Raw genomic sequence first — 9667 nt, 5'->3', positions numbered from 1 at the left:
TCAACATAGCTGAGATACAAGGTGAAAAAGATAAACACTTTTAATAGAAACAGATTGTGACGATAAACCCAATTCCATCATTTGAATTTCTTTTTACAGTAGACAGTCACATACAGTACAGTATTGCTCTGGTGTTTAGATGAGAACAGCATAGACGTCCTGATTAAGACAGCACCTTCATGACATTCATTCACAATGACAAGATGATTTTTAACCATAATTAAGTATATTTCAATTCCAGCATGTTTTTCTCATTTATTTAGTTTTGAACATTACCAGTACTTATTAATATGGTAACTTCATTACACTGAAATAATTTGTTGTGGTGTTTACAAGAAAGCTTTTTTTCTTTTCTGAATCATCATGTTTTAGTCAAACCTAAAGCCAATTATGTAAGAATGATTGACACAAATTGGAAATATTTAAAGGTAGATGACATGTATTAAAAGGAGCTGCTCTTCAATATAACAAAGAAAGACTTACAGATTTTAAGTAATTTAAGACATTTTTCACCCATGAGGAAGCCTTAGTAAAAGATCTGATTACAGATTAATGCACAGACACGATCAGATATTGTATATTTATGTTATGTCTTTGTGCTCTGTGGTCAACAGACCTTACTGATCTGGATGGAGGGGGATCAGAGTCAAACATCCAGACCAGAGGAGGCCTCTGCATGTCAGGATGGGTTCCACTTTCCAAAACCTACTGCAGGTGTCTGGACATGCTGGTGGAAAAATATGAACTATAGTAGTTGTCCATAAATCAGGATATATTCAGGAAAGAAACCAAACAGCTCTGACCTATTTAAGATAAGATTTAAAAAGATGTGCTTAACATTTCTGCTACTGTTTGATTACTTAATAAGGCAGAATGAATGCTGAGTACAGGTAAGTATGTTTTAAATCTAAATTAAAGATGCAATATGTACACACAATATTTGTAATGTGAAAGTGTATTAAAACATTTGCCATAATTATGTGATAACTACAAAAATAGTTGAATGAGTTGGTTTAAGGTTGGAGTTTACATAAATAAAACGCATAAACATTATTGAGTGGTTCAAATCACTATGTTGCTTTATTGTGATTTAACACATTTTCTTTACAAAAATAGATTTGAGTGTGGTATCTCATATCACGTAGTGCAATAGTCAGCTCGGTGACATTTTGTTTAAAAAAAGAAACACTTTTAATCACATCTCCTGAGCTTTATGTATTTTCTATAACATGTGTTACAGAATCTGTGCAAATTATTGTTCTTGCAGCTAAATTTGCATCACAGTTGTTCTGGCTATTAATTATGGTACATTGATTGCCAGCAGGTAATTAGTTCATCAAGTGTCAGTGTAACAATAAGTCGTGTTTCTGAAATATTTAAAACCAAGGCACCTCTATTAACGCTGCATCACTTGTGGTCCATTTTCAACATGTCCATACTTTATCACACACTATTGTCCATTAAGGCAAGACTACATCAAAAGCTTCACTCACTTAAAGCTCATTTCATAGTATAGGCCTACCTTTCGACTCTAGAAAAAAAAACAGTTTGATACTTTAGGTATGCGAGGCACAATTGCTACATAAATACTGTGATGTAAAAGTTCTAAAGATTGGTCTCAGAGGACAGATCTACAATGGCAGATCATAAACATTTTTGGTCTTTCTCTTTATTGCATTAATGTTCAGTTTCCTTGTATTAATCTTGCCAGCTGTAGTCTTCAGCATTTTACCCTAATATTGCTTAACACTTTCAGATCATTTTCATCAGATCAAGCAAAACGTATAACCTGCACATCTCTTGTGGTCTCTGCCAGGTCGTCCACTTCAGAGCAGTCCAAAGAACGGTCAGTTCTTTCGTCCGGTTTATGCACTGTAGTCCGTTCCTCGGAGTCCCCTTCTCTTTTATGTTCGCCTTCAGGGAGTTTATAGTCCTTCTTCCTACACAGTAATCCTTTCTTAGCAGGTTTCACCAAACCCAAGAACAATGCACTAACGCCCATGCCGACTGCACAGGAGTAGAAGGCTGATCCATAGTTCTCAGTCACATCCACCAGCACACCTGGGGATAGAGGAGAATTAAAAGGAAGCATTAAAAAAGGGCCACCCCAACAAATAACTTGTCATGACTATAACTCAGCATGTGGAAAGTTGTATAATGTCTTCTGAGGCTGAGAAAATAAACCTGATGGTGCCAATGTGATCAGGGTTCTCTACAAAGCCGTAGTAAACGGAAACCATAGCCAGTATTTAGAATAAATGTTCCACTAAAAACTAACCCTTACCTCCAAGTGGGGGTCCAGCCAGCCCAGCAAAGCTCTGTATGAACACATAGACACCAGCAGCTGAAGACATCCTCTCTATGCCCACCACGTCATCCTCCGCCAGCATGGGGATGTGGGTACATGCTAGGGTTCCCATGAAGAACCCATACAATGTGCAGCACACAGCTAGCCCGTAGAACTCCGTGACCAAAGTAAATCCAACCAGATCAGCAGTCATTGCAATCACACATGCCAGAAGCACCAGCAGCTTCTTCTTCCTGAACTGCTCCCGGTTCAGGATCCACCCAATGCAAAATCGGCCAAGGATTTCAGCCACAGCCATGGTGGAGAGCATGTAGGTGGCGCGGTCCCGCTCCACACCTCGACTCACACTCAGCTCGATGATGTAGAGTTGAGGGGCGAAGAAACCGAGCGTGGCAAACAGTCCGAACAGAGAATAGAGAATGAAGTTGCACTCTCTGAGGATAGAGAAGTCTAGAAGTTTTGAGTTCTTCGTGGATGGCTTTTGATCACCTAATTTCATTTCCTCATCCTCATTTATCACTTGTTTCTCTGTATTTCCATTCCTTTTATCCCCGGTTTCAGTTTCTATAACCTCTGCCATACTGTTTTCCACAGATTTCCCTGCTTCTTTGTGCAGTAAAGTCTTCTCCTCTGAGCTGATGTTGTCTGTGTCCTTTAGAGACTGGACACCAGAGTCTCCCGTGCTCACAGAGCCTCTGCTTAGCTCATTGTCCAGACTGTGGGAGGTATTTTGTGCATATGAGGTATTGTTTATTATAGAGTCCTCTGGATTTGTGCCTTCTACATTCTCTGGTGTACTGAGAGCTTCCAGTTCCTTTTGGGACGATCCGTCAGTCTCTGTCTCAGGGGTCGCTCTGGGTTTGATAATGATTGGCCGAAGCAGAGTACCACAGATGATGATGGTGCTTTGCAGAGCTCCTATCACTGCCATGGTATGTCGCCAGCCAATATGGTCTCTTAATGCAGAAAAAGCTGAATGACAAAAGGAGGTATTTAGTCCGTATTGATATTTTAAAGTGCTCAATTTATGCTTGTTTTTTTTTTAGGTATTATCATAAATGTATTTAGAGGTTCTAACAGAATAGGTTTACATGGTTTAATTTTTTAAAAACACCATATTTTCGTTGTACTGGACATTGCTGCAGCTCCTCTTTTCACCCTGTGTGTTGAGCTCTCTCTTTTAGCCACAGAGTGAGGGATCACACTTCTATTCCATCTTTGTTGGGAGTAGTATGTGCATTAGCTAGGTAAGCAGAGTGTAAGGGCGTGCCATGCTAGCAGCTAGGCGAGCATTATAAGGAATTAAGAAAGAAACATGTCAGCGTGAGTGCGGCTGGTGATGTGTTTGTTTATAATCGTTTTTGGAGAACTGCACTGACCACATTTGTTTGTAGGATCAGTTGATTGTTGGTTTTAGTCTTTTTTTGGTAAATGCTAACAATAATAAAAATAGATAACATTAGACTTATGCTTTAGGATAGTCTCTTTTTTTTACACACTTTATTTAGTACTCTTTCATAAGGTTTTTATGTCACCCGACCTTAAAGAGTTGCAAACTCCGTTGACAAATTACAACACATTCATTACACGGTTTTCCTAAACCCTTTACAAACGCGTGTCTTCTCCAATGTGCATAACACATCAGTGGAAGCTTTTGCACTCACCTGGGGCTAGGGCAAACATGGACAGGGACTCTCCAGTGGAAGCCACAGCTGTGACCAAAGACCGTCGGCGAGAGAAGTACTGGGAGAGGATGGTCACAGTGGGCAGGAAGGTCAGACAGTATCCCAGACCTGCACGGTTCAAAAGATGCAAGTTTATCGGAATCAGAAACACTTTCTTGATCCCCGAAGGATAATTCTGTAAAGACTGTAATTCAGCTAGATAAGCTGCTGGAGAAAAACATTCAAGGAATGCAGTATGTGATGTTCAAATAGGGAGACAAGGGAAAAAGAAAGCAAGTCAGTACCTGCAACTAATCCATAGGTGATGTACATTTGATTGATGGAGTTGGTAAAGCTGGTTGCAATGGTCCCAGCGGCAATAAGTAATCCCCCAATCATAACAACCAGTTGGAACCCAAAGCGGTTAGTCATCACAGAGGAGAGAGGACCTGAGGACCCATGGAGACCAACTCCCAACTTAATGGTCATTTCAGTAGTCTGTATTTTGCATCCACATAACCTTATCAGCTGTACTTACCATTAAAGGTCATGACAAACACGCAGATGGAAATGATCCAGGAGACCCGACTGTTGGTCTCTCCAAACTCCTCCATTAGATCCTGAAGAAAGATACCAAATATCTTGATGGTACCATAAGTGAAAACCTCCACCAAGAAGAAGGCCACAGCCACCACCCATCCCCAGCCTCCATCAGGGGCTTCTGGGTACACATTGGGCCCCAAGAAACGTGGACCCTTTAATCCACACAGTGCCATGACCTGTAGAGAGAAATGACAGTTTAATTGAAAGGCACAGTGGGTCAGCAGCTGCAATAAGTAGAATGCAAAAAATTTCAATAATTTGAAGTAGAGTGAGACCTCTTCATGCAGCTCCCCCCTCTCACTTCTTTGTCGCACGGGCAATGCACGCGCAGAACAGCCAATAGGAACGAATATTAATCTAGTTTTCTCTCAAACCACTTGAATTACAATATGCTGAAAGATTATGATGGAAGTTTTGCCCAGCGACGCCACAAGTGAAGTGCCTACCACTGCTTTAAAAAAAAGAAAGAAACAAAGTAAGTAACGTTTGCTGTTACTCTATATGAAGTGTGCGTGTATTGCAGAGGTGACCAATGCAACACAAACGCACCCTGCACGCGGATTAGCCTACATTAGCATAGCTGCCTCACCATACTGAACGACAGCCAGTGAAGCTAACGTTTTAAACAAAAATAGTTTTGTTTTCCCTGAAGAACCCAAAAAAATGCATATTTTACACAGACAAACGGGGTATTTATAACCTATAAGCAACAGTTTGGCCTGTAGAAGAACTGTAGAGTTTAACGTTAGCTAACAACAAGAACAACTATCAAAAGTAAACAGCTATGCGCGCCTCTGTCCTGGCAGCCTGTCGCACAAGTCAGCTTCAAGTTTTGCAAAAGATTGACTTACTCTGCGCTTAAAGTATTTTAAGATGCTGCTCGGGGATAATGTCAAACCTGCTCATAGTCTTCTGTTAAAAAAATTAACTGATTTGAAAGCTACTGGCCCAGCTGTGAAGTAGTAAATATGATGCCGATATGATTATTCTATAGGGCCATCCCTCCTTTCTTCAGTGTAGTACGCAGGCTTCTGTAAGCTACAAACAGTGTAGATGATACCAAAGATGGTAAGGACAAGCCAGCATTAGTTAAAGTTCAGCATCTCTTTGCACAAGACATGGGTCTAATTAATGATTAATGCAAAATCCTATAATCAATGATCTACAACACATTAAAATGGCCTTTTGGCCCTAAATCTGGGCAAAACATGGTGGGTTGTGTTAAGTCATATGGGAGAAAAATGTTGCACAACTTTATTTGTCTCTTTCAACCCTTTTGCTAAGTAGTTTCCACGGTAACACAAACTGTCTTCTTCACTTTTACTTTTTCGGCACACCTGAATACCAAAGCATCATCTTATTCTAATGTCTGTTTGTGTTTTAAAGAATGGACAACATAATGAAGTATAAGCAACTTTGTCCCTCATAGAAGCTGTTCTAAAGTTATAAATTCACACCTTTTTAACAGCTTTGACATAATATAAAAGAAATCCTAATCAGCTAGACAAGGACAAGCCAGCATTTGTTAAAGTTCAGCATCTCTTTGGACAAGACATGAGTCTAATTAATGATTAATGCAAAACCCTATAATCAACAATTTACACATTAAACACATTAAAATTGCCTTTTGGCCCTGATTCTAGTAAACATGGTGGGTTATGTTAAGTCATATGGGAGCAAAATGTTGCACAACTTTGTCTCTTTCAGCCCTTTTGCTTAGAAGTTTCCACGGTAACACAAACTGTCTTCTTCACTTTTACTTTTTTGGCACACCTGGATACAAAAGCATTATCTTCTTCTAATGTCTGTTTGTGTTTTAAAGAATAGACCAAATAATGATATGCTGTACAAGCAACTTAGTCCCATATAGAAGCTGTTCTAAAGTTATAAAATCAAACCTTTTAAACAAAAGGTAAAGATCATGGCACCTTTAATAGCATGACACCAGGTGACATAAAAATGCATTGTCTTTAAACTAGTTTTTATTCTTTCCCATGTGCAATACTGTTTGGGGCAATACATCATAATTTCTAAGCCTAAGTACATGAAACATGTTTTATTCTGCTTAGTCTTTCCCATGTGTCTCAAACCTACCTAAGTATGGTATTATAAGTGAGTAATTAGTGTACCATCACATTTAAAATGTCTTAATGCAGACATTCTTTTTTTTAAACTCAGCATACTCCAGTTTGAATCCATGAACACTTTTTCTTACCTTTTGTAATAGGATTATTCCATTACTCACAACAGTTGACTTTCCCTTCAAAAAAAACTCAGAGTCAGTGGGTCAATTCACTTTCTCAAGTTACTCGTGTATAATCAAATGCAGTACGTCAACAAAGGACCAGTGGTGTTTTTGCTGGACATACAGCGGCCAAGAAAACAATTGCAACCCGTTGAAAAAAAAACACCTCATGACTTGTCTATTCGTACTTGGACTCTTTCTTTTTTGGATGTCGTAAAAACAATGGGGCTTGAAAGTTTGGGCACCCCAGGTAAAAATTTGTATTAATGTGTATAAAGAAGCCAATAAAAAAATGGAAAAATCTCCAAAAGGCATCAAATGACAGATAAGACATTTGTATAATATGTCACAAAAAAGTTAATTTTATTTCTATCATTTACACATTCAGAATAACAGAAAACAAAAAAAATGGCACCCTGCAGAGTTTCTAGCATGCACCGCCCCCTTTGGAAAGCTGAGACCTGACAGCGTCATGGATTGTTCTCAATCATCGTCTGGAAAGACCAGGTGATGTCAATCTTAAGGTTTTAAATGCCCAGACTCATCTGACCTCGCCCCAACAATCAGCACCGTGGCTTCTTCTAAGCAGGTATCTAGAAAACTGAAACTGAAAATAGCTCACAAAGCAGGAGAAGGCTATCAGAAGATTGCAAAGCGTTTTCAGATGCCAATACCCTCTGTTTGGAATGTGATTAAGAAATGGCAGTCATCAGGAACAGTGGAAGTTAAAGCAAGATCTGGAAGACCAAGAAAAATATCAGACAGAACAACTCGCAGGATTGTGAGAAAAGCAAGTTCAAACCCACGTTAGACTGCACGATCCATCCAGAAAGACCTGGTAGACACTGGAGTCGTGGTACACCATTCCACTATAAAGAGACACTAGTACAGATATGGTCTTCATGGAGAGTCATCAGAAGAAAACCTCTTCTACGTCCTCACCACAAAAATCTGCATTTGAACTTTGCAAATGAACATATAGACAAGCCTGATGCATTGTGGAAACAAGTTCTGTGGACCGATGAGGTTAAAATAGAACTTTTTGGCCGGAATGAGTAAAGGTACGTTTGGAGAAGAAAGGGAACAGAATTAAATGAAAAGAACCTCTGCTTCTGTCCAGCTGTTAACCATGGGGGTGATTAATCATGCTTTGGGGTTATATTGCAGCCAGTGGCACAGGGAACAATTCACGAGTAGAAGGAAAAATGGATTCAATATAATTTCAACAAATTTTGGATGCTAAAGTTAAAGAGAGAATGGCTTCTACACATGGATAATGATCCTAAACACACCTCAAAATCCACGGTGGATTACATCCAGAGGCGTAAACCGAAGGTTTTGCCATGACCTTCACAATCTCCCGGCCTCAACATGATGGAAAATCTATGGATAGGCCTTAAAAGAGCAGTGTGTGACAGAAAGAACTGGAAGGCTTTTGTAAGGAAGAATGGGCAACGATACCTCAAACAAGAATTGAAAGACTCTTGGCTCGCCAAAAGAAGCATTTCCAAGCTGTGATACTTGCCAAAGGGGGAAGTACAAGGTATTAACTCTGCAGGGTGCCCAAACTTTTGCAGACGCCATATTTTTGTGTTCTGTTATTTTGAAAGTGTAAATGATGGAAATAAAATCTAACTTTTTGTGGCGTATACAAATGTCTAATCTGTCATTTGATGCCTTTTGGAGATTTTTCCATCTTTTCTTGGCTTCTTTATGCACATTAAAGCCCATGTTGCAAGTTTAATTTTCCAACGAATTTGCACTTATTGATTGTTGTTAATAAACATTTAAACTGTTATCCACTGTATATGATATTAAAAAGTATCACAAAACATAAAATAACAAGAAAAAGTAGGTCATATTTTACAGTGGTTTGCTTTTCTCCCACAATGCATTGCATGACGTCACGGAAGGGAGACGATAGGCCAGCCAGCTTAGAGAAACCATTGAGAGTTACGAGAGATAGAAGACAACAGTGTAAGAAAGAGAGTGTTCAGCAACAGATTATAGATAGTACATACATATACATAGATAGACTATATATATATAGCTAGACATATAGACAGATAGACAGTATTGATATTTAGAGAGAGAGAGATAGATAGCTATAGCTAGCATACCGATATAGCTAGCTAGCTAGGTAGGAAGGTGGGTACAATTTGTCCGTGTTAGGCGGGCAGATTTTTTAAAGACGGACGTAACCAAGAACTCACAGATGTGAAAGTGAAACACAGCTTAGACGGGGGATGTTGTTCGGCTTTTCACACGTTTATAGCTAGCTAACGTTACGGCGCCGGACGTTAGCACAACAGCGTTAGCCTAGCCTGCTAGGTAAATATTACGACTGCCTCTGGTGTTGCCTATATACGCGTCCATGTTGTCAATATCATACATGTGGCATTAGTGCACCTTTTTTACCATAATTGTATTGAATGGAATAATAAGCATCGGTCCTACGAGATGGGTGGGTGTTTGTTACGTTACACACAAAACTAACTGGCTATAGTTAGCCTGTACGGATGCTAGCGGATATAGCTAACGTTGCGTAGCTAGCCAGCAACTTCGGCAGTAGAGTTTTGGTAAACTAACCATGACGGCGTTGTCGCCACAATCAACCTGCATTGGTGTTTGAAATAGACACACGCATATCGTTTCTTTCCCCGGAGATCCTGGACATTATTTTAATTCATGACGCTAGGTTAAATAAAGAGTAGCCCGAGTGTGCGCTGCCTGGAGGGACGCGTCCTACCACGAGTCGGTGTGGAAGCTGAGCTCCATCTGCGGCGAGCAGTCTGCAGACCGGGGGAATAAAGTTCCGATGCGGAGCTCCGTGATTCATCCAAAGCC

General features: G+C 39.8%; 3 protein-coding genes across 4 annotated transcripts in view; 2 read left to right on the top strand and 1 right to left on the bottom strand.

Moving 5' to 3' along the window:
* slc38a10 (solute carrier family 38 member 10) overlaps positions 1-9667 on the top strand; it is a 42353-nt gene that overhangs the window by 31554 nt on the left and 1132 nt on the right. The gene's annotated exons all lie outside the window — the stretch shown is intronic.
* LOC117936844 (monocarboxylate transporter 7-like) overlaps positions 95-9667 on the bottom strand; it is an 11267-nt gene continuing 1694 nt past the window's right edge. The window contains exons 1-7 of one of the 2 annotated variants that reach the window (XM_034860279.1): positions 5427-5510; positions 4851-5026; positions 4511-4751; positions 4278-4421; positions 3973-4101; positions 2285-3280; positions 946-2061 (exon numbers count right to left, since the gene is read on the bottom strand). In XM_034860279.1, coding sequence (XP_034716170.1) covers positions 1772-2061; positions 2285-3280; positions 3973-4101; positions 4278-4421; positions 4511-4748 — 1797 coding nt within the window. In that variant the 5' untranslated portion in view covers positions 4749-4751; positions 4851-5026; positions 5427-5510 and the 3' untranslated portion in view covers positions 946-1771. Of the gene's footprint in view, positions 2062-2284; positions 3281-3972; positions 4102-4277; positions 4422-4510; positions 4752-4850; positions 5027-5426; positions 5511-9667 lie in introns of those variants that run through there. The other variant, XM_034860280.1, reaches the window with a different exon arrangement.
* LOC117936846 (arylsulfatase G-like) overlaps positions 4898-9667 on the top strand; it is a 15563-nt gene continuing 10793 nt past the window's right edge. The window contains exon 1 of the mRNA XM_034860285.1: positions 4898-5050. The gene's annotated coding sequence lies outside the window, so the exon portion shown is untranslated. The remainder of the gene's footprint in view (positions 5051-9667) is intronic.

The sequence above is a fragment of the Etheostoma cragini genome, chromosome 21 (assembly GCF_013103735.1).
Source record: "Etheostoma cragini isolate CJK2018 chromosome 21, CSU_Ecrag_1.0, whole genome shotgun sequence".
Taxonomy (NCBI): Eukaryota; Metazoa; Chordata; class Actinopteri; order Perciformes; family Percidae; genus Etheostoma; species Etheostoma cragini.
This window is presented reverse-complemented; position numbering and strand designations above follow the sequence as displayed.